The 25,256-nt window shown below is 36.0% G+C and overlaps 1 protein-coding gene across 1 annotated transcript; it reads right to left on the minus strand.

The window, feature by feature from the left end:
- Positions 1-12,363: 12,363 nt before the first annotated feature.
- LOC149258797 (uncharacterized) lies at positions 12,364-14,422 on the minus strand. The gene is made up of 2 exons (XM_089373204.1): positions 12,806-14,422; positions 12,364-12,701 (listed from the first exon to the last, which is right to left on the minus strand). Exons 1-2 carry the CDS (start codon positions 14,174-14,176, stop codon positions 12,570-12,572), a joined length of 1,503 nt encoding a protein of 500 aa, XP_089229330.1. The 5' UTR covers positions 14,177-14,422; the 3' UTR covers positions 12,364-12,569.
- Between the last annotated feature and the right edge of the window lie 10,834 nt (positions 14,423-25,256).

Consider the following 25,256-nt stretch of genomic DNA (forward strand, 5'->3'; position numbering starts at 1 on the left):
TCTACTTTCCAAAACATCTTAAATTTCTCAATTTGGAGTTCATTTTCCCTACCAAAAGCCAAATCTCCCAAGACTGGTCAAAATGTGCAAAATGAGGCTACCTAAATGCAGAGTGTTGTTGTAGTCAGCTTTTGAAGGTCTTCCTCAACTCCAAATTGAGCTCATGATAGCTCATTGGAAATCTTCTTGTGTATAGTTATCATTTCATTCATCAAGAAAGTCATTCGGCCAACCAATCTAGGAGAAATATTGATTTTCCCAAGGCCACTCCAGAGGTGCAGCAACCCTCCTGAGGCAACTTTATTTTTGACATTTCTCTAAAACCATGACACCTGTGTAAAACGTGAAGGAGGTTTTTCTTCCTTGGCCTATTATGGACAAAAAAATCTCTCACATTTTCCAAATTCATTTTTTCTTGCTCAGAAACATCATTTGAGTAAAACCTATCCCGATGTGTGGAACAGGGGATTTGTCGAAATGAAGTGAAATGAAGGGGATAAGGGGCTTCTAAATTCTTGAGAAAGTTTTTGGAAGTAGGGAGGGATGTTAGGAAGCAGGGGAAAGTGAAATTTCAAATGTTGAGTGAGGGGAAGGGGTTCAAAAGGGAAAAACACAAGCCTAGCCTAGAAAATTGTCAAATTGTAGCAAGAAGCTAGGGTTTTGGGGAAAATGATGAATTTGAGGGATACCAGTGATGGGAAGTGCTTAAGAAGGTACATTAAGGATAGGGGAAGGTGAATTAGCATCAGGATACAAGTTTTGTTGATGATTTGACCATCCAAGAGAAATTACTTTCAAAACCCTAGGAGAGGGAAATGAGCCTTACCCAGTGCAACTCAAACACGAACAAGGTGTAAAATGGACCATTGGAACCTGAAATGATGATGACTACTCTCTAAATGATGGTACACTCAGTCGAATGGTGACATGGACCAATACTTGGAAGACTTTGGAAGGAGTGAAAACAAATCCTAGACCTAATACCCAGTGACCAAATTTTACTTGAAGACTCACTGAAATGACAAAATTTGACCTTGACACCCTAAAATCACTTTGTAAGAGCATGTTTGATCACTGGTGGAAGGATTCAAAGACTGACACTAACATTGGCTCCATTGGGGATGGTAGCTCCTTGGAGGTGCCAAGAACCGCAGATCTTTGGGAGAGCAAACCAATGCCTTATCCATTGGGCAATATGGAATCAACATATTGGCAACAAAAACATCAAACTCAAGACTTATGACTCATAAATGAAATGAGTAAGAACTAAGACTAGCTGAAAACTGAAAAAAGACACTCAAAAGCTAAAACTAGATATTCAGCAGCTGAAACTAGACATTCAGCAGCTGAAACTAGACACTCAGCAATTGAAACTAGACTGCTAAAACTAGACACTCAGCAGCTGAAACTGGACACTCAGCAGCTGAAACTGGACACTTAGCTGCTGAAACTATCTTGAAACTAACGAAAACAAAAAATGACTCATGACTTACTTAACTGAAACAAGTACTTACAAGTATTTTTAATGGTAGCAGTCCATTTAGATTTGAGGGCTTCAAATCATGATAACAACCACCTGCCTACTGATGAAATATGTATAATCATGTGAAGTGGGCCTTCCAATGCAACCAATCCAATAGATGGGTACTCACTGAAATTCTGCTCTCACTTTCGCCGTGCGGGTAGAATGATGTACATGTAGGCAAATCACAATAACAACTGAAACCAAGGCTTACGCTAACGAACCAGGCAACGTCCATCTTCTCTAGTGCTTGCAAAAGAATGTCGAAAGGATCTTGAAAGTCATGAAGATATAGCAACAAAAATACAAGTACTCCCTTCATTATGATCTGAAAGAAGAGTTGGTTGCTGATTGATAGGAAGGCATAGAGCGGTGTAAGCTTCTGCTATCTGAGTGCTAGCTGTAAATTCCTCGACCATGAGAAATTCTGACTTGAATTCTGGCATACTGTGTCTCTTAGGCTCACACTCCTCAATTTCATAGTCTAAGCTTTTCTTAAACATAAAACAATCTTCAAGATTATCAAACATGATAGACTTATCATTTTCATGAAGGAAAACAATATTTGTTCGTTGATCTATAAATCTAATTTCAAGATTGTCCTCATTTTCAAAAGTGGAAGAAGCTTCACCTACACCTTCTTGACGATGTGAACACTGCAAACTTGCATTAGCTTGGGCTATAACATGACCTTTCAGGAGTTGATCTATCTCATCTTCAAACAGCGGAGAGAGTATTTGTTGTTTTCTTTTACTCAAACAGTGATTGTCTTCATTAATTTCAAACAAAGGAGTATACAAATTTTCCTCATACTGCTGATTCATTTTATATGATTCTTGTTGACTATCAAGATGCAAAATTCCTTCATCTTCAAGCAAAGAAGAAGCTACTATATGCTGATTATGATCTTGTGTAACAAAGTGACTGGTTTCAATGATTTCCTCATCATCACGATTTGAATCTTCTTCATCATCATGATATGAATCTAGATCTGAATTAGTCAACTTGACTTTACCACAATCTGAAATTGAAACTTGATTTCCCTGCATATTGTCTTCTGCTATGAGCAAATCGGAAGTAAGACTTTCTCTTTCATCATTTTCAATTGTACTAAGATCTTCAACCTGCTGCAAATTTTTCTAATCATCTTGATAAGTATCGCTCTCTTTATGCTGCTGAAATGGATTTTCATATAGGGCTTCCATGATCTCATCATCCATGAAGTTATCATCTTCATAAATTCTCTCAAGATCTTCAATAAAACTATAAACATGTTTGCAACAGTTCTGAACTAATATTAAGGATGGATAAGATTCTTTATACCTTTCAAAGAACATAATATGAAAATCTTTTAAACAGTAAATACAAGCAAGCGACAAACTTTCATACCAAGATCGGGCTTCACCTTCTAGAGTGGCCATGAATATCTTCATCAAGCAGTCTTCAGGAAAATCAACCTTCAACTTGTGAATATGCATGTGAAATCTAACCAGATGTAAAGCAACATCATTCCTATCATCATCTTTAAACATAGGAAAATTCCTTTGCCAATCTACCTTAGGAATTTTATTTGGGAAACCTGGAATGTGATCTCAGCTCATGGGAGCATACCTTCGAGCAAACAAATCCATTTTGATAACAATGAATTCACCAAGAAATTCTTCAGGCTACTAGTTCTTGAAGAGTGGAGTTTCCATAAAAATTTTGAACCTTGGGATTCTTCGACATTGGAGTCGCCAGGTGAATGATTTCAGCCTTCTAGTGTCTGATCATTGTCCACCATCAACAATCAGATCTAAACTTGATACATTTTGCTGAGGAACATAAAACTACGTTCCCCAGTATGGTCACCACTATGTTAGTGCCTAAATCTACCTCAAGCTGAAGAGAGGCAGGTCTAGGGTAACATCAAACCATGCTTAACCTGGTAGCTAGCCCTACCAGTTCGGGAGAGGGATCTCTCCTTTTCAATCTCAATTAGGACATTGGCAACTAGGGCTTGAGATGACTTAAATGAATGTTGATTTTAGGCTAGGTATAGTAGATCAGAGAATTTTTGTTTGATTTTAGGTTTTGGTTGCTAGATCAATTGGAGAAGGCAGATTGGGTCCGGGAAATCAACTCAAGGATACAATCATGTCCTGTGGGGCAAGGTAGACAAGAGTTTATGTACTAGAAATGGAATTAGATGGTAGAGTAAGACAACTGAGGAGTTGAGGAGGGCATAAGAAGCTATGAATCCTCTTCAAACAGTGAAAACATTGAAAACCAAATGCATTCCCAAGACAAAGCACTGTAAATTAGTGTATTTTGTCTATTCACCTTGATTCATTTAGTTTAGAAGAGAGAGAGAGAGATGTGGATACATATAAAACATTGGAAAAAACTCATTACAAAGAAGAAACAATACATAAACTCACTATCACAAGAATCCCACAAAAATAGCTGTGAAACTTTGTTTTATTCCTTGCCAAACTGTTGATACAAATGTTCAATGAGTCCAACACTTCTGCCAAAGTCCTTGACCCTTACAAATGACTGAAAAAACACATGATATAGACATCCAAACCACCTGTGCTATCCATCAGGGGTTGAATCCAAGAGATAAGGGACTGTTTCAACCATATCTAAACTAGGAACACAAAAGTAGGCAGTGGAACAACTTGCTTCTAAAACCTAGGAAACCAATTCATTGTAGCACAAAACCACTTGGTACTTGATGTATCTACCCTATGAGGTGATTTTCATCTATAATTATATCAAATACATCATTTACCATGCATATATTTACCTAAAAAAGAAGAAAAGTCAACCACTGAAGAAACTGGGCGAAATTTTGAGTTTTAGGCAAAATTGGCAAAATCTACCTGATGCACAACGCCGCTTCAAGACTACTTTTGGAAGCCTTCCACTCACCCAAATAAAGCCCAAGAGGGCTTGTTGGAAATCTCTTCCTGTTTAATTTCTGGAACACTTTGAATTTTCTGATTTGGAGTTGATTTGCCCCTCTAAAAGTTGATTCTTCCAAGACTGCTTCCTGTGGGTCCAAAAAGTGGCAGAGAGGGCATTTTTTGGGTGTTTTTTGCTCTTCTGGTGGCCCAAATCTTCTCCAAAATTGATGAAACTTTTTGGGTTTTCTTATTTTTTGATGATGAATCCAAATATATAAGCCAATTGTCAAAAGGATGCACCAATTCAATGCACAGTTCCGGTGGCACTGCGCATCAGCTGGAATTTCCTGTGTTGCAAAATTTAATGCGCAACGCCACTGATTTGATGCATAGTGCCCTTTTGAAGACAAATTTTGGAGGCCTTTCCGATGTTCAAATTGGGTGCAAGATAGCTCATTGTAAATTATATTAAGTCTACTTTCCAAAACATCTTGAATGTTTCAATTTGGAGTTCATTTCCCCTGTCAAAAGTCAAATATCCCAAGATTGGTCAAAATGTGCAAAATGAGGGTGCCCAAATGCAGAGTGTTGTTGCAGCCAACTTTTTAAGGTCTTCCTCAAATCCAAATTGAGATCATGATAGCTCATTCGAAAGATATTTGTGTCTAGTTATCATTTCACTCATCACGCAAGTCATTTGGCCAACCCATATAGGAGAAATCTTGATTTTCCCAAGGCCACTCCAGAGGTGTAACAATGCTCCTGAGGCAACTTTATTTTTTACATTTCTCTAAAACCATGACACCTGTGTAAAACGTGAAGGAGATTTTTTTTCCTTGGCCTATTATGGACAAAAACCTCTCTCACATTTTCCAAATTCATTTTTTCTTGCTCAGAAACATCATTTGAGTAAAAACTATCTCGATGTGTGGAAAAGGGGATTTGTCGAAATGAAGTGAAATGAAGGGGGTAAGGGGCTTCTAAATTCTTGAGAAAGTATTGGGAAGTAGGGAGGGATGTTATGAAGCAGGGTAAAGTGAAATTTTAAATGTTGAGTGAGGGGAAGGGGTTCAAAAGGGAAAAACACAGACCTAGCCTAGAAAATTGTCAGATTGTAGCAAGAAGCTAGGGTTTGTGGAAAAATTATGAATTTGAGGGATATCAGTGATGGGATGTTCTTAAGAAGGTACATTAAGGACAGGGGAAGGTGAATGAGCATCAAGATACAATTTTTGTTGATGATTTGATCATCCAAGAGAAATTACTTTCAAAACCCTAGGAGAGGGAAATGAGCCTTACCCAATGCAACCGAAACACGAACAAGGTGTAAAATGACCCATTGGAACCTGAAATGATGATAAAAACTCTCTGAATTATGGTACACTTAGCCAAATAGTGACATGGACCAATACTTGGAAGACTTTGGAAGGAGTGAAAACAAATCCTAGACCTAATACCCAGTGACCAAATTTTACTTGAAGACTCACTGAAATGACAAAATTTGACCTTGACACCCTAAAATCACTTTGTAAGAGCATGTTTGATCACTAGTGGAGGGCTTCAAAGACTGACACTAACACAACCAAGTTGGAAGAATCTCAGACGTGGATGAGAAGATCATTTGAAGATCATTTGTACATCAGTGCAAAAGGAGGTGAATTTGAGTAGCCTTCAACAACAGGAAGAGAGAGAAATGACCAAACTCTTCCATGTAAAGATACAAGTCAAGAAGATGAAGATTAATGCTCTGTTTGACTCAGGATCGCAAGAAAATATCATTGCAGTAGATCTAGTCAAGAAGTTGGGGTTGGAAGTTCCTGATCATTCAAACCCATATCCCCTAGGATGGGTACATAAGGACGCAGAGTGAAGGTAACAAAACAATGTAAAATTAGATTTGCTATTAATGTTGATTTTATTGATGAAGTAAATCTGGATGTGGTTCCCTTTGATGTAGGTGGAGTCATGTCTGGGAGTCCATACATGTACATGCATGATGCAATATTTATGAGGAGAGTTAACTAGTACTAGCTCATCAAGGATGGAAAATTATTCATCATCAATGGGCACAAAGGAAAGTCAAAAATTTCACTGGTAAGTTCCAACCAAGCCAATAAATTGATCAGTTCTAGTAATAAGTATGTTTTATTGTTCTTAAGAGAAAAACAATATGTAGAGGAGTCAATAAGAGGCAAGGCATCCCTAGAGGGGTGTACTAAGAAACAAAAACAACAATTGGAGGAGTTGTTATAGGAATACAAGGACGTTTTCCAAGAGCCTAAAGAGCTACCCCCTAAGAGAGAAGTGGAGAATGAGATCCATCTATTTCCAAACTCCCCATTGCCAAATATTGGGTTGTATAGGCATTCTGTTATAGAAGCGAGTGAGGTGAAGAAACAAAAACAACAGTTATTGCAACATGGTGTCATTCGACTGAGTACATCACCATGTGGGTCACCCATAATCATTGTGCCAAAGAAGGATGGGACTTGGAGGATGTGTATAGATTACAGGGTGTTGAATAAAATCACTCTCAAGAACATATACCCCCTGCCTAGGATAGACGAGTTTCTAGATCACTTGCAGAAAGCAAAGTATTTCACCAAGCTAGACTGGAAGCCTGGATATCACCAAGTTCAAGTCAAAGAAGAAGATACATGGAAGACCGCCTTCAAAACCAGGAAAGGTTTGTATGAGTGGTTAGTTATTCCATTTAGCCTATGTAATGCACCAGCTACATTTATGAGATTAATGAATGATGTATTGTGTTATTTAATAGATTCATTTGTTATTGTCTATCTGGATGATACCTGGTATATAGTGCTACCTAGGAGGAGCATATTTTACATTTGATGCAGGTGCTGGAAACATTGAAGAAACACGAGTTGCTAGCAAATCTCAAGAAGTGCGAGTTCGTGCAACAGTCTTTGGTGTATTTGGGAAATGTGATTAGTGTAGGAGAATTGAAGATAGATCCTTCCAAGATGGAGGCCGTCATGAAATAACCAGTGCCTACTAATGTTACTGAGGTTAGGAGTTTCATTGGAGTAGGAAAGTACCTGAGGAAATTCATAGCCTCGTTTTTAGTGGTAGCAGTACCGCTCCACGCCATAACAACAAGTGGCAAGAGTTTCCAGTGGGGAAAAGGGCAGCAAAAGGCTTTCGATGAGCTAAAGAAGAAGATCAGTGAAGCACCAGTTCTGGAATTACCAAACTTGAAATGACCCTTTGAAGTGGAGACAGATGCGAGTGGGTATGCTATGGGAGTTATCTTGATGCAAGGAGGAAGGCCTGTTTTCTACCATTCTGAAGAATTTCATGGCGAAATTCTTAACTACCCTACCTATGATAACAAGCTCTATGCCATGGTGCAAGTTGTGAATAAGTCGAAGTACTAGACAATGGGAAAGGAGACAATAATCCACATGGATCACCAGCCTTTACAGTACCTACAAGCCAAGAATAAGCTACAGCAGACTAGGCAACACAAGTGGATGGGGTTTTTACATCAATTTCATTTGGTGATCAAGTATAAGAAGGGAAGCGTAAACAAGTTGGACGATATGCTTTCAAGTCCACCCACTTAAAAAATTACAACTTTGGGTACTCTTATGCACTTGGAGCCATTCACCCATGATGCATACAGAGAGGCATATTCATAAGATGAGGACTTCAAGGAAGTGTATCAGCAGTTGTAGAGTCAAATTCATGTGCATGATGATGACAACATCATTGAATACCATCTCCAGGATGGGTTACTCTACAGGCTAGATAAGCTATGCGGTCCTAAAGGTGAGCAGTTGCAAATGATTAGAGAGGCTCACACCTCCAAGGTTGCAAGGCACTTTGGTGTAGGGAATACCATGGCTAACTTGCAGAGGTATGTGTATTGGCCCAAGATGTAAGATCAGGTAGCTAGGTTCATAAGGGGATGTAGGTTTTGCTATACCAGCTAGCCTAGCAACAAGAAACAGGATCTGTATCATCCCTTACCTGTACCTACTCGTCCTTGGGAAATCATTTCCATGGACTTTGTGGGAGGTTTACGAACAACCGAGATGTTCTGATGCCATATAAAAAGACCATTAGCAGACAAGAAGCAACAAAATTGTTCTTTGGAAAATTTTGGGTACACTTTGAGATACCAAGGAACATCATTTCAGATAGGGATACAAGATTGCTAAGTGCATTCTTGACTACATTGTGGGAGAAGATGGACACGAAGTTGAAAAGATATACAACATTCCATCCACGGACAGATGGGTAGACATAAGTAGTAAATATAACTTTGGTGCAACTTCTAATGGGTTACAACTAGAAGCATCCAAAGACCTGGGATGAAAATCTAGTATATATACAACATTCTTATGATAGAGCATTCCACACTTTTATAGGAAAGTCCATATTTTAAAATTGTTTTGGATATTTTCCACCTTTACCTTTGGATATTGCATATGGGCAGTAAGGAGGAGTGAAGGAAGACATTTCACGAGATGCTTTGAGGGTTGAAAAAATTATAGAGAAGATCAAGTAGATCCATCTACAGGTACAGGAAACACTGCAGAAGTCGCACGTGAAGTATAAGGCTAGGCGTGATCAACACAAAACAAAGAAATCATTCAAGGTGGGAGACAAAGTATGGCTACAGTTGAATAAGGAGAGGTTGCAAGGGCATGGTAAGAAAATCAAGGTTCTAAGGTATGGTCCCTTTGAGATAACCAAAAAGGTGGGTGATAATGCCTATCGACTTAGTTTACCACCATATATGCGCATTTACTCAGTGGTAAATGTGGAGAGTTTGAAATTCTATGAGCCTTACATGCTAGATCAGGAAGAGGAACATATCCTACCTACTATGGAGGATTTGGCACCAAATGCTCAGGTAGAGTTGACAAAAGATACAATTTTTCATAAGAGATCTAGAACTACAAGACAAGGGCAAAAATACCTTTGGCAGATTGGGTTGAAGGGACAACTTCCAGGCAAAGCCAAATGGTACACCAGAAAGAAGGTGGTGGGAAAATTTCCTCACCTCATTCAGTAAAAGCTTTTCGGGACCAAAAGTCTCCCAAAACAAGGAGGTGCGATCTAAATTGGATCATTAAATTTTTTCTCATCGATCTCGATGGATTTGGAGTGGAAAAAGTGGAGGAATGAGCTCACGTGACCATTTTTACCTACGGGAACCAATTTGGCGAAACATGGTCCAAAATTTCGGGTAGCATTTTGAGGCATCAAACAACATCTTTTCAGGGTAGAATGTTGCCACTAAAGCATGAAACCTTTTCATGTTATTCTACACACAAAAATATTTCCAACGACGTAAGAATCACATCAATCGAAGTTCGTATGCAAAAGTTATGCCACTCAGAAGTTGACCTTCCTGTTTCACATCTTTAGTTCGGGAGGATGTTGCGCGAGCCCTCATTATTCATGGAAAGGGGCTAGTCACGTGTTTGTGATGTAAAAGACTCTAGAAGATTCTATTTTGTAACTATAGTTAAGAGTTGATGTAGTCAAAATTAACCACTAGTAGGCTATCGGGTTGTGTTATAGCCGAGCCACTAGGAGGAAGAGGCATTCCATTCTTTTGAGACCATTTTGTTCCATAGTTGAGAAAAGATAGCCAGGAGAGATAGGAAGTAGAGCACATAGAGAGGATATGTGCACTACAACATTCCATGGGCCAAAAACATTACTTCTTTGTATCTGCAGCCATATTTCCATATTTTCATATGTCCATACAGAGAAATAGAGCAAAGCGGGCTCACCTTCAGGATAGGTTTTCTCCCGAAAGGATTTCCCAGAGAGAATATATTGTGTATTATGTGTGTGTAATCTTATTTTGTTGTTCTCTACTTTTCTTCTTGATTTACTTTTACATGTATGCACTAATTACAATTAGTTTTACAGATCTAGAAATTAAATAAAACTGTAATATTGTAGAATCTCATATTTTTAATATAATATTATAAGATCTTTTGTGACAAAATCTTAAGTGGAATATCCACGAGAGTTTATGGATCAATTAATCCCTTGGGTTCAATAATATCCCTTTGGTTTATAATACCTTTGGGTTCATCATGGTCAACTATGGTCACATTGTGACAAATACTATCTCTTGGTCCGACGCCACATTGTCACAACGATGGTCATCCATGGTCAACCAAGGTCCAACACCGCATTGTGACAAACATTGTCTCAATATGAAAATTAATCATGGTTAACCATATTCCAACGTCATATTGTGACAAATATTTATCTTAGGGTTTATAATATTTATCCCTTGGGTTTAGTATTATTCTCTTAGGTTTATATTACCAATCCATTTAGTTTTTAATCACTTGGGTTTTTAGTATTAATCCCTTGGGTTTATAGTATCAATCCATTTAGGGTTTATATACCTTGAATTTATAATATTAATCCCTTGGGTTTAATATTATTCCATTGGGTTCATAATATCTTTGAGTTTTAGAATTAATACCTTGGGTTTATTATTCTCTTTGGTTTAAAATATCAATCCCATGGGTTTATTTGGTTCATATTCCTAGGTTATAATATTATTCAAAGGATTTACAATAGTAATCCTAGGTTTTAATATAAATCGTTTGGGTTTACAATCATGGTCATCCATGGTCAACAATGGTCCAATGTCACAATGTGCCAAAGATTGTCTCAGTATGAAAATCAACCATGGTCTAATGTCACATTGTGACAAACATCATCTCAGTATAAAAATCAATGACGGTAAATCATGGTCAACCATGTTTATTTTAGGGTTTATAATATTTATCTTAGGGTTTTATACCTTGGGTTTATAATATTTATCCCTTGGGTTTAATATTATTCCCTTGCAACGAGCCACTGTAGATATTGGAGACAAAGAGAGGCAAGGTTTGACATTTACAACTATATCAAGAGTGAAATCAATAGATGGTTTGCAGATTTCACTGCCTTTTTCTTTTCAACATTATGCAAAAATGCAAGATAGTGCGAGAAGGGATTGGTTGGAAAGTGTGAATGGTCATGATCATTATCCTATTGATTTGAATTGGAGCAAATTTTGTCATCAATCTTGGTGTGTTTTGGAAGATGTCGGCATTTAATATCTGTATTGTGGTGGAGTGTTTAAAGTTGAATTTCATATCAACCACATTTAAATTGTTGTTTGATTTTTATTAAATGTTTATTTCATAATTACTTCATTATTATTTATTAAATGATTATTAATATAATTGTTGTTATTATCTTTATTTATTTATTTATTATTATTATTATTTAATATAATATTAATTATTATAATATGATTCTTATATTTATATTAATATGATTGATAATTGATATATGTGTTTGATATAGGCTTATGAGCGTTTATCAACCACATTTATTAATGTGGTTTTGCTAATTAAACTATAAAAACTTAATAATCTTACTATAATATTAAGGTTAACCATAAATTATGCATTTACTTAATTTGTAGAAAACATCTATTTCTACTTTTTTTAAATCATCCAATTACATAAACTTTAAAACAACTATCTCTTTTCATATATATATATATGAAAAGCCATAACATACCCCAAGGATTAGCTTAGTTAGTCAAAATAGTACCTTGCTATCAAGAGGTCATAGGATCCATTCTCCCCAAAGCCCTTGGGGTCAAGCCTAACTAGTGGGCCGCAGGGCAATGTCCATTTTCTAACTCATTCCTCTGAATCAAATTTCATTTTATTAGAAATTTGAAGTGATTTCAAATTTCGAAAGTAATTAAATAATGAAAAAACAATGGTTCGAAATTCGGTGGATAATAAGTCTACAAACCACAATATTGCTGAATGCCTTGCTTTTTATTTGAAGTAGATGGGTTTAGACTAGACATGACCACTTAATTATGAAAAGTTCATAAATTAATTATAGATAGTTCTTCCTGTACATATAACTGTCCCACAACACTCCGTAAAACTCAAACAATCCAGCGAAGTCCATCAAGGACAACATACAAACCGCACCCTGTCTAGAAGTCCATCGATGACAACATACAAACCACACACCGTAGAAGTCCATCGATGACAACATACAAATGTAAAGTCAACTTTGAAAGGAAAATATATAATTACTACAATTAGTACAGGTCATCATAACAATTATTCTTCCGCTCACTCAATTTCAAGTATGGCTGGAGAGTGGCTCGAAATTTGTCTGTGCACTTCAACTGCAGACTCTATTTCAGTAATGTTGTGACGTTCGCCTGCCACAACTTCAGTCTGATCACGTACTGCGGGGCTGCTCTGGAGTAAACAAAATCACAAGATCAGATATTTTATCATGTTTCAGCTAACCCATAAATACATAACTTTCAAATTGCACTTTCAGAACATTAATAAATTTTTACCTTTTCCCGCACTGCCTTGGCTTTGCCAGCTTGGAATGCTGCATCGAATATCTCTTTTTCCCTCCCCTCTTCTACCCATTTACGGCAATTCTTAATCACTGCTTTGTCCAGCTCCTCCGCCATGCAATGGGCCATGATGTTTGCAAGTAAACATTTTAAGTGATCAATTGCATTAACTGAAGATTCAGGATCCATTGTTTTCCATACTTTATATAAGCTGATTTTTGCTGCGACTGCCATCCAGTCTATGGAGTCCTGTTGACCCTCTATGGCGGCTGTTCTTTCCTCTTTATCACACTGTTCCATAAGCTGTTTCAATGGACTTTTGATCTTCTCTTCCAGTAGTTTTTTTGAGACGTTCTCGTTGGATGGATTGACACAGCTCCAAATCTTCATAAGAGTGTCAAATTCTTTTTTGGCTGTTAGACTTGCTAAGTGGCCTTCGGGATCTACACTATCAACAATATACATGAACCACCATGCTTGAGAGTAGGCTTTCAAAGAATCATCAATGACATTGTAATTAGTTCCGTCATAAAAATACATCATAAAATGTATCAACGAGATAGCTCTCAATTTGCATGAACTTTTTCCAACTTCGTGGAAATGTTTTTCTTCTTTCAGAGAGGTGGGGATTTCATCTTCCATTGTCCCTGTTTTGTATCCCATTAAGATGACGAGCTCTGCACAAGTACCCTTACCTTCTTCAAAACCTTTCTTCAAGTTATTCTTTACTTTCTTAAAGGCCGATATATTTGCTATCCACAAGCTGTAGGCCATTTCTCCCGGCATTCGTATGATGTCCAAAGCTTCTTTGTATTGGGAAAATTCATCAGTCTCTGGTACGCTCAAGCCATACAACAGGGCATTCTTTTCTGGGCCCATTATAAAAGGCCTGATCAGTCGGAATGCAAGTTCCGATAAACACCAACAGGCTTTGCTCAGTGAAACCATGAGTTTTTGAAGCCAAAGCAATATGATCAATAATAAAGAATATAGCCTTATAAATGTTGTGATTAAATTCACAACGTTACTTTGTGTTGGAGCTCTTTCAAGCTTTATTTTCTCTTGAAACAATCCGGACGCGAAATGCTCATCGACATCATTTTTCATATCAACAATACTTCTAGTCCAGAAATCTTCCATCTGAAACAAGCGCCGGACATCCCTTGGAAAATACATAACGGCTCTGAACCATCTGAATAATACCACTATCCATCCTATGAGGATGAACACCAGACGCGACCAATGTAACAGGTTATAACTCATATCTCCATTAAAATAAAGCTCACTTTTCCATTTAACTACTAATAATGCAAAACAAACTGTGTTAACAACGCCTGCAAATGAAGTGAACACTGATCTAGCCATGATATAGTCAGGTTGGGATGAACGACTCACGATCCAACATTTGAGAACGTGATTCTCAATGTTTTCACACACTTGTTTTTCCGGCCAATTGGAACAACAAGAGAGTGCTAATGGAACCTTTTGGGAGATTATCTTACGAATGCTTTTACCTGCTATGACTGTGCAGCTCAAGAGTACAACCAAAAATACAAGGGCTGTGAAGAGCGTGGCGTAGGAAACTATGAACCATATTCTATATGACCGACATTGTTGCCAAAGCATATGAGCATGCTCCAGACTGAATACGTTGAAACAAGCTCGAGAAGTACTCGATGACGTCTGTTCCATTATTACGTGGATACTCGATGACGCCTCTTCATTTATTACCTTGAGAAGGGAGTAAACCTCATAACTCATATGCCATATTATAGGTAACGCCAAAGCTCCAATATCGCTCCACAGAGTTCTTAAACCCAAACGGACCACCCCAGGAAGTACATAACTAATGAAAATACATATCATAACTCTTCTTATATTAAGTGACGGTGAATTAAGAATCAACAAACTTATTTCCAAGTTTTCTTCAGCTTTGTCATTTGATTCTAGATCTAGATTGTAATCGTCAAGAAAAGTGAGCAACTGGATAATGATAGCGTTCAAAACCAGAGAATCACCTGGGATCCAATCGGCTTTCCTCTTGAAAGCCTTGTACGCATCGAAAGAGAGGAGGATAATAAATATCAGTGCGCAAACGGCCGATGCGTAACCATTTATCCAGTCATAGTATTCGTTGGTCATTTTGGCATAACCAATATTTCAATCTTTGCTGCACAGATTTCTTGTTTCCACCAAGGAAATGTAGATTTTGTATTTTAAAACGATAGGTTGGCCTATCAGATTAAAGATAGAGAGGAAGGTTTAAAGATGAAGACAATCGTCATAGAAAACCAAAAAAGTGGTTGCGTACTCAGTGAAAGCTGTGACATTACACAATATGTGGACGAAATGAAATTGCGGAGAATCTTAACGATGCAGAGAAAGCCGCTGGAATAATTGGTACTGTTAAAGCGGCTTCCAAGAATGAGACTAAGGCCCCCCAGGGCCACAGATATATGCTCTGTAATTCAACATTCCGTAGCGATCATGCAAATTTTTCTAATTAGGAAGGAAAAAATTGGATAGGATCGAATTTCCATAAGCAATGAATGATTACAAAATAAGGAAAAAAATGGAAATGTGTGTACCATGAATGATATCAGTTCTTTAATTGTAATATAAACTTTCGGCTTTAGCCGTAGCCTTAACAAATAACGAAAAAAATGGAAAATGGAAATGTGTGAAGGAGGAATGATTACAGTTCTTTAATTGTGATATTAAATTTCCACTTCGAAAGATGGGATAGAGAATGTGATGGTTACGGAAAGAATAAGGTGGAGAATAATTTCTTTTATTTATTTCTAAATATTTCTATGATAAAAAGTAAAAGTAATCATTCTCACTTTCATTTCTTTTATTTTTTTTAAATAATTCTTTGATAAAAAGTACAAGTATGCATTCTCTTGTAATATATGTTCTTAAATACTCATATTCGTAGAGAAGATGTTTCTCAAATATTCATTCATACTGGTGGAAAAGATGTTTCGGTTTTCCAAGTGATATGTTAAAATATAGGTGTTGTAGTTAAATTAAGTTAATGTCGTTGTATACATATGAGTAGTTAAGTTAATGGAGGGAGGGTTTATGTTTTACAAACTAAGAATTTGTCTGAATAGTAGCTCTTGTAAATAAAGTTATTTGGAAATGTGTCTTCCATATTCATAATATTATTATGATTAGTAGTTTTAAAATTAAATTAGATTTTTTAATTTAAATATTATATATTAAAAATATAATTTAATTAAGGAAAAAATTCTCTAAATATAAAAATTAAAAATAAAATATAAAAAGATTAAATTTATTTACTTTATCAATAATATAAAATAACATGTAAAAATTATTCATTATTAATAAGCTAGAGCTCAGGATTAAATTTATTTACTTTATTAATAACCTAAGGTAAAATAGTTAAAATTATTCATTATTATTAAACTAAAGCTCACTAGGACGCAAGGACGAGACTAAAATCCGATAACGTAGCCAACAGTATTCTCGTCGCCCCGTAATAGGTAGCATTTACAGCACGTCGCAGATGGCCTATTTCGATTGCCCTTCACGGTTTATATTTGGGTCGTTTAATCAATTTTTTCATCCAGGTCAAGTTGGGTGATGGGTTATCTTGGCCATCAAATAACGAGCTGTTTGTAGACGATTTGCTTTCATTTATGTTGAGTATGCTGAAATTATGGGGAACACATCAAGCACGGAAACGGAATGTTCATTTATGTTGAGTATGCTGAAATTATGGGGAACACATCAAGCACGGAAACGGAATGTTACTGGTGCTTAAAGATAATTTATAGTTTTTATAAAATTTTAGTAATTTTAAACTAAAATAATTTTATATTATAAAATTTGGCTGAATCATTTTTAGAAAAAATAGAAATCAACAAAATTTTTTTTAGCCAAACATAACAAATTAACTCACTTACAAATATTAATCCCTAACTCCTAAAATTTTCTATGACAATAAATATGTAAAATGTATTTAAAAAATTATATTTTTATTTAATTTTATAATTTAAAATTAAAATTAATTCAATATATTTATTAATCAATATTTATAATCAAATAATTTGTAAAGTATAACTTGCAACAAGTGTAGTTAGGTAATGATGCAAGTGGCTAAACTTTTTTTCCGTTATTAAATTCTAAAAATATGCATATATTTAGAAATGTACATCTCTTATTAAAAATAATTTTATAACGTACATTGTTATTAAAAATAAAATGAAAAACATTTATATTGATGTGTATTTTTCAACCCTGACATTTCAATTTCATTTTTTTGAAAATAATATAAATATTACATTAAATTTTAAATATTAAATATATATTTAATCACACTATGAATTTACCAATTCTAAGTTTAATGCTTTATTTTAAAAAACTACTATGTTATATAATTACTCTTAAATTCATATAAAATTTAATTTTTAAAATATTTTAAAATAAATATTAATTTTATGTAAAATATTTAATAGAATTTTCATATTAATTTAATAAGTTGATAATTTTATTAGGTTAATTTATATTTTATAAATAAAATTACTCCTTTTGTTTATCTATCAAAATTCCAAATCCTCATTTATCATGTACTCACATATTTTCAACTTCTAATTATTATTAAATATTATTGTCATTAATATAAAGTAACCTTTAAACATTCTTAATTTCACAATCTTTGTTATAATACTGACATTCCTAGCCTTTTACAATGTCAAAATTATAGTGAGGGAAGCTTCTCTCCAAGCTTTTTGAGCATAGGAATAAAATCTTAAATCAAAATAAATAATTTGTTTATTTAGGTCCGATAGATCATTGTTTGGTCTCAACTAACGTTAACCACCACCATCATCATCATAATATATATATATATATATATATATATATATATATATATATATATATATATTTTAATAATATTGAATATTGTTATTATTTATTTAAACAAAAAAAATTATTTAATCAAAAAATTAAAATTTTTAAAAATAAAAACAAAAAATTAATATTTATATTATTTTTACTCGTATAATACATATTTAGTATTATAATTAATTTATTCTTAAAAAAATTAAACAATTTATTTTTATATTAAATTTTAAAAAATATTAAATATATTTATACATTTACATATATATTTTTAATAATTATTTTAGAAAAATGATATTATTAAATTAAAAAAAATAATAATAATAATCAATATTATCCTTAAAAAGTGAAATAAAACCTATCGCATTTTAGAATACATAGAACAACCATTAATAAAGAAATCATCTTTAAAATAAATTTTACTTACACTTAATATAATAATTTTATTAATTAAATCCCGATTGGGATGCAGGCCGATAGCTTGGAGCACATGGGTGTAGTTATGTTGGGTACCTGGGCACTTAATACCGCTGTCCCCCACATGCTCAAGGCAGGGGGTGCGGTGTCCTTTAGCATGATGGCAAGTTGGGGAAGTGGGCAAGGTGGCAAGACTGGAGGAACAACAAGGTATAACAGATGGAGGGGAATTTCGACGTGTAGTCTTAGTGCAATAGTTTGTGGAAAAGGGTGGTGGCTCGGAGCTAGTAGTGATCATCAGAACGTGAAGAACCGGGGCCATAATCGTTGCACAATTGTGGACCTTGGGTATGTTATTTGGCTCCACCGCAAACCTGTAATTATGTTCTTGTTTTGGTTTAGCTAGGATGTAAGGGGATCTGTTTGGGGGATAGGAAATTGCTGGTGGAAGTGAGGCACGCAACTTCTCACCATGCCCTGGTTCTGCGTCTTTTCCTTATGTCAAGTGGGTGAAACCCATGACGGTTGGGGGGGGGCAATTGCCTAATGTGAGGATGGGAAGCTCTGCGCTCTACCAACAAGGGTGGGGGGACCACGTTAGTCGTAGGGTAACGCTAGAGGGATAGTGGAGCACAGATGGGGGCAGGGGAAAACAGTTGGTAGGTGTCCTAGGATGCAACCATACCCGATATTTGCATAGTAAGCATTGGGTTACCTGGAACCCATGAAGGAGCGAGGGTAAGCCTAGAAATTGTTGGTGGAGACCAAGATGGGGGGAACTGGGAGGCAAGATCTCTAAGGCTGAGGCAATGGGGGGTAGGAAACCGAGCCATAGCTGGTATATAACAGAATGCAAGGGGAGATTGCGAGCTTGACATGGGTATGGGAGGGTAGACCTGCATACGACTCAGAGAATTGGAGAGGGGAAAAAGGGTATTCTAAGGGGCTAGGGTCAGGACCTTTCCCATTGGGGGTTGTGGGCTTCGACCCCCCCCCAACATAACTGTGGGGAGCATGGGCAAAGAAGAGAAGCAAGGCAAGAAGTACCCCGCTGCAAGTAATAAGGAATGGGTGAAGTGGTGTATAGTTTCAATCCTGTGTTTCAAACTAACTTACTGTGGATGTCATTAGTGCTCAGGACAATAGGGTATGGCGCGTGCTACGCGAGGCCGTGGACGGGGTAGAAGAAGTGCGACACCTAAGCAACATAAGGGGCTGAGCACGTCAAAGCCACGCAAGGGTAGAAAATGAGTCAAAAATCTCATAACAAAGGCAATAGAAGCTTATCGTGAGGGGATGGACAAGGGCAACCAAAAAGCTACTGGAATAATGGGAAGAGGAAGTGAAACAAGGCAGTGAGAGAGAGGAGGAGATGGACAATGGGAGGACCTTAGTCTCGGATCTGGGAAACACCCGCAAAAGAATCACTTGGTTCAAGCAAACTCTGTACCCGTATTGGCTCATGAAGAGTCTATTAGGCAAGGCTATGGAACAGATCTCGACGGGGATGGCGGCGACACTACAAGGATTGCCGAACTACATGCAATGGTAGAAAATCAGTTGAACATCTCATAACAAATGCAACAGAAGCTTACCGTGAGGGGATGGACAAGGGCATCCAAAAGCTGCTGGAAGAATGGGAAGAGGAAGTGAAACAAGGCAGTGAGAGAGAGGAGGAGATGGACAATGAGAGGACCTTAGTCCCGGATTTGGGAAACACCCGCAAAAGAATCACTCAGTTCAAGCAAACTTTGTACCTGTATTGGCTCATGAGGAGTTTATTAGGCAAGGTTATGGAACAGATCTCGATGCAGATGGCGGTGACACTACAAGGATTACCAAACTACAAGAAGGATATGGAGAAAATCCTCTTTTAGCTGCATAAGCTGGATATTCGGCTGGACAGAATTGACCGCCATATCCCTTACATCCTGGAGCTGTATGGTATCCCTGGTGCATCCGCCCAGGACCCGACACTTGTTGCATCTATCTCAGAGGAGAAGAAGGATTAGAACAACACCCATGCATAATTTTGTCTTATGCGGATAGCTTTTAATTTTCATGTTGCAATTATCAGTTTATATAGTTATGTAGTGTTTGGTCATGAAGTAGAGACATATCTACCCTAGTTGGAAGGACTAAGACATTATCGTTTTTGGATGGCTTATACTGCACACCAGTGGCCAAGAGACTTGGTTTCCTTTTGAGGCAAGTTGAGACCACTCAATTTATCTTTGTGGTATAAACGTGTTTCTTGTTTATATTTAATAGAAAATAAAATGATCTGCCAAACTTAATAAAAAAAAAGATCATTAATTAAAATAATAATATTAATTTTAAATTATGTTTTAAAAATTTAACTAAATTAAATGTTTGGTTCATTCACCATCAAATAAAATTAAAACGCTATGTTTAAAAAGATTCATGGAAATTCTATCGAACAGAGCTACTGCGGTGATGCGAGATAAATTCAAATCCAGTTTTCCATGCATTCATTTTCACAACACAAATAATATTTTTGTTTTGTTTTGTTAATATCAGTGTAAACTTCATCAACAACGCACTAAAAGCATTTACACGAAGAAATTAATGATAAAGCTTTTGAAAATCAACGTGGGGTGAAGAAGTGACTGTCTTTGGTGATTGTTGTCTTTGGTGATTGTTTTCAAATAAGAACTTAGGGTTTTTTAAGACTCAACTTGTGATCAGCGGATTTTTACTAAGCTTTCGAAAGTTTTTCAGTAACAGATTTTGCTTTTTGTGAAAATAATATAGTCTATCATGAGAAACTTATAATTGTAATATAAGTTAGAAATGGAAAATTTAGTATCATTTCACATTACATATTATAATGAATTATAAATTCAAAAATGAAGAGTAAATCGTAAATTCTATGGTGATAATAAATTAAAAAATTAATTAAAAAAATTAAAAAAATTTAGTTTTTTTTTTTTTAATAAGCTAAAGGTTAGAATTAATGTTTTCTAAGTAAGGAATGAAAGTGTTGGAAGTACAAAATCTGATTCAAAGATAGTAAAATTGAATTTTAAAAGTGCAAAATTAAATTTAAAATAAATGTCAAACTATACATTCGTACATAGTATTTTTTTCACTATTAATTGTATTTCATAGATGTATTCTCTAACAATTAAGTACAAAATAATTTGTGACATATTAAAAATAATATATGCATGGGATGAGTATTGTATATCAAAATACTTATTAGATGGAAATCTATTGATATTTTCGTAAGTTCGTTTTATTTACATAATTTTTGTTTTCTTATTTAGCTAAATATCTACTAATATTGTACCAAAAACGGTTAAGAGAAGAGAGCTTTACAACTTGTTCTACATCAAAACTAAGCATAGGAGTTTTCAAAATAGATAGAGCTAAGCCATTTGATAAATAAATAAAAAAAAAACTTATAGCATTGCTTTCCTATATGGAAGTAGAATCATTGATAAGTAAAAGAGTATATGTCACATCTATTCCTTGTTAGATATGTGTTTGGGATTCAAAAAAGGAGAGCCTTGATTCTCCAAAATTTATGTGATAATTGGTTCTTCACCTCAAAAATTAAAAACCATCTAAAAGCAAAGAGTGATTAATAAAATATTTAGGCTATTTATGCATGGCTCCAAAGAACACTCCACTGCCAAAAAAATAAAAAAACAATACCTCAAAGAAATCCAATTAGTGGAAATATAAAATAAGGTCATCTATAGGACAACATGGGATTATGGGGGCCTAGTTCCAACAAGTGAATGTCAAAGCCACAAAATAGTGTAACCCCCTACAAATTAATCACCCAAGGTGTAATGTCCCTTGTGAAGATTAGAAATATGTAAGGGAGATAAGACTTGGATTTACTATCTATATCAATTACCAAAAGCAGTTCCCTCTCAAACCACCGATCATGATCCTATGAAAGTTAACTAAGGATCTCACTTCATTTTAGGTAGTTGAGTAGAATAGACATTGGTCAAGATTCTATATTGGTAGGGAAATGAATTTTTCATATGATTAAAATTCTATGAAAGGAGCATCACTCTAAGTAACACGTTGGTCCCACTGGAGTCCCATGTCAAGCATCCACCTGTAGCTGAAGTTCAATATAATAATATCAAGGATTGAAATGGCTTGAACAAGGGCTTGATGATTATGTTAGATGTTTTTTTCCCTACAAGTAATTCTATGTACTAATGGTATTTAACACTATTTAGTCAATCTTAGCTTTTTTATTAATGGCCTTGGAGGGTTTTCTCTCCAACATTAAACACTAGAGCCCTACAATCTCGATTATTAATCACATCCTAGAAAAATAAAGCATGTCCAATTCCTTTTAGGATGCTATTGATAGTGAAATGCAGTACACTAAAGTTCTAAGTATGTTGCTAGGTCTCAAATGCGTTTAAATGTAAAGAATAACAAATGAAAACAAATGTCTTCTAATTAAAATGATAGAATTCATTAAACTCTTTGAATTAAAACAAAATTAAGGTATCAATCTTAATCTATGAATACAATCTATTTCCCCCTTTTAGATTTTCAACATGTACATTATGACCAATTTGGATTATAGAAATGCAACATTGAAAAAAAAACTCAAAATGTTCCTAAAAGAGAATAATAATTTAGATTTTTTTATAGATCTTTTATACTAATAGATAATATATAATGTGCAAAGAAATCATAGATTCCCTTATTGAGGATAAACACCATTAAATTTGAAGAAGACTTCATATAGTAAATTTTACTCTTTATATAGGAAAAGGTTGTGAGTCTTATTAAGGAAACTAACATGCTACTCATGAGTTGCTAGAAGGCAAGTAGCATGCATAAGAAAGTGCAAATTTTTTTGTTATTTTTATTTTTTAACTTTGAAATCCTCTCTACATTACCTAGAAACAGTCACAAGAAAATGGTTGAGCAAGTGAAAATGGAAGGATAAGTAGGAAAGATCATATTTTCTCGATCTAATTAAAACAAAGAGGAATTGAAAGAGATAGAAGTTAACCAAACTACAAATCTAGAGAATCCCACTTGGAGGAAAATTATTGACATTGTCATTTTTGTTAATGGGGAAATCCCTAGTGAGTAGGATTGATGTCACCTACCAATTTGTTGACAGTGCTAGACCCGCCAAAATGTTAGGGGATCTCCCCAATAAGAATTCCCAATTAGACCTTAGACCGTTTGGAGTAGGAGTCCTAGCAGTGGGTAGTAAAGTTCTGCCTTTACTGCGACAGTGCACAGAGGTAAGAAAAATATCCTTGCTAGAAACAAGTGTGTGACCTTGCAGCAAGTCAAGAGAGATGCATGGGGAGGTTCTAACACACAGAGGGGGGAAAGTGTGTCCCTTAGAAGCCTGTAATAGTACACAGCCTGAAAGGAACACACGAGTTGAATGACATCACAAACCAGAAAGCAGAATAGTCGAAAATCCAAAGTGATGTGTTAAACCAACAACACGCTTCAATAAGATTCATATAATCACATACGTAATAGTCCATATATCAATGTGTAAGTAAAACTACATACATTGATAAAGTAACTAGAATAGTCGAACTACAATAACAACATACGCATGAAATGTGTTGGATTTGTTATATTATATAAATTGAAAGTTCCATCCATACATACAACCATGACATCCACTAGCCCCAATAGTGGAATGTTACAGTCAACACCGCCTAATCCTCCAAAGGGATGTGCTCACTTTGCACTATGGAGAAACCCAACCCTCTCTAAGCAATGCCTAACAAAAGCCTTGGCTCCTCGAAAGCCTCTTCTATGAGTTATGAGGTTCTATTTATAACAAAGGGTGGGGTGACCTTTGACATTCCTCCTTGTGACTCTTGGACTACCCTCACGACTCTTCAACTTCATTACATAATTCTTTACATTACATATGACTGTTTGTATTCCACTAATGACACTTGGAATTTCACTTTACATCATGTTTACAAAAATTATACATTTTCCACATATACTCATGTGGGACAAATTGGCCTGAGTCAGCTAGACAAAATAACACTAAGACCTGGATGGCTGTGGAGAGATCAGCTCATCAAGCTTCTCTCTGTGATCCTCGGTGATGAACTGATGCCATGCTTGATAGTGCACAATGGTGTCTACGTACTCTTTGATGATATCCTTCTGGAAATGAACTCTTGCCTCCATTGCTTCTCGGTATACTAATTTGGAACCTCGGTCCAACTCATCCTATAACATGTGCAACTTAGTCCTAAGCAAGGCCGGATTGACGATGTATGTTCGCATGTTATATGCATTGACTTGCAAATCTGCGCTAGTGGTTGTGAGCATCAATTGATCAAAGTACGCATCACGCTAGATTCTGACTTGGTTCCTTTCTTTGGCCTCGGTAAGCGTACCAATTGATGGGGTGTCATACTTTCTCACCACGATATCCAAACTTCTGTACAACCGTGCATACAAAGCCTCCACACTGGTGATGAGCGACAATAGTTCCTCATGGTTCCAGATTTGACTCTGGATGCTTGCTTTGTCCAACTCCACATGCGACTTCATCATCTTGTGTAAGTGAAGTGGGGCTCCCCTATACCTCATTGTCCATGTCTATACATGATCAACTGCAACATGTATGTCTGTGAGTCTTCTCGCTATCTTGGTGCAACATTTCGAATGACCATGTAGGTGGAAAAATTCCTTGTGCATAGTGACGAACCTGTCATATAGTCTCCTTGTGACTGTCTCAAGAGTCGATACTTCAGCAAGTATGGCCATCTTCATCTCTGCTTTGGTGGATCCTGTTGATTGTTCCTCTCTCTTCCTGGCTGCTTGCAACTCCTTAGCCATGCGCTCGCTTTTCTATTAAGAACTTAAAACTCGAGCTGGTCGCTTTGGCATAAGAATTTGTAGCATTGGCTAAGGCGGTTGGATGTCTCCGTACATCTTACATAATCACCCATTCTTCCAAGTGCGCAAGTGATGCATGCTCATCTTGGGTGTGCACTCTACGTGTTTGTATAACTTTGTTCTATGACTCATCAAAGGCTATTTTGTACACCTTTGTTCCTGGATGGTCCTCAAGGATAATGGTATCTCCTTATTCAATCGAGACTTGCTCTATTGTTGGAGTTGGTGAACCCTGTGGAGTGACCTCAGTTGC

The sequence above is a fragment of the Pinus tabuliformis genome, chromosome 6 (genome assembly GCF_031772625.1).
Source record: "Pinus tabuliformis cultivar Carrire ecotype Pingquan chromosome 6, CPIR1, whole genome shotgun sequence".
Classification (NCBI taxonomy): domain Eukaryota; kingdom Viridiplantae; phylum Streptophyta; class Pinopsida; order Pinales; family Pinaceae; genus Pinus; species Pinus tabuliformis.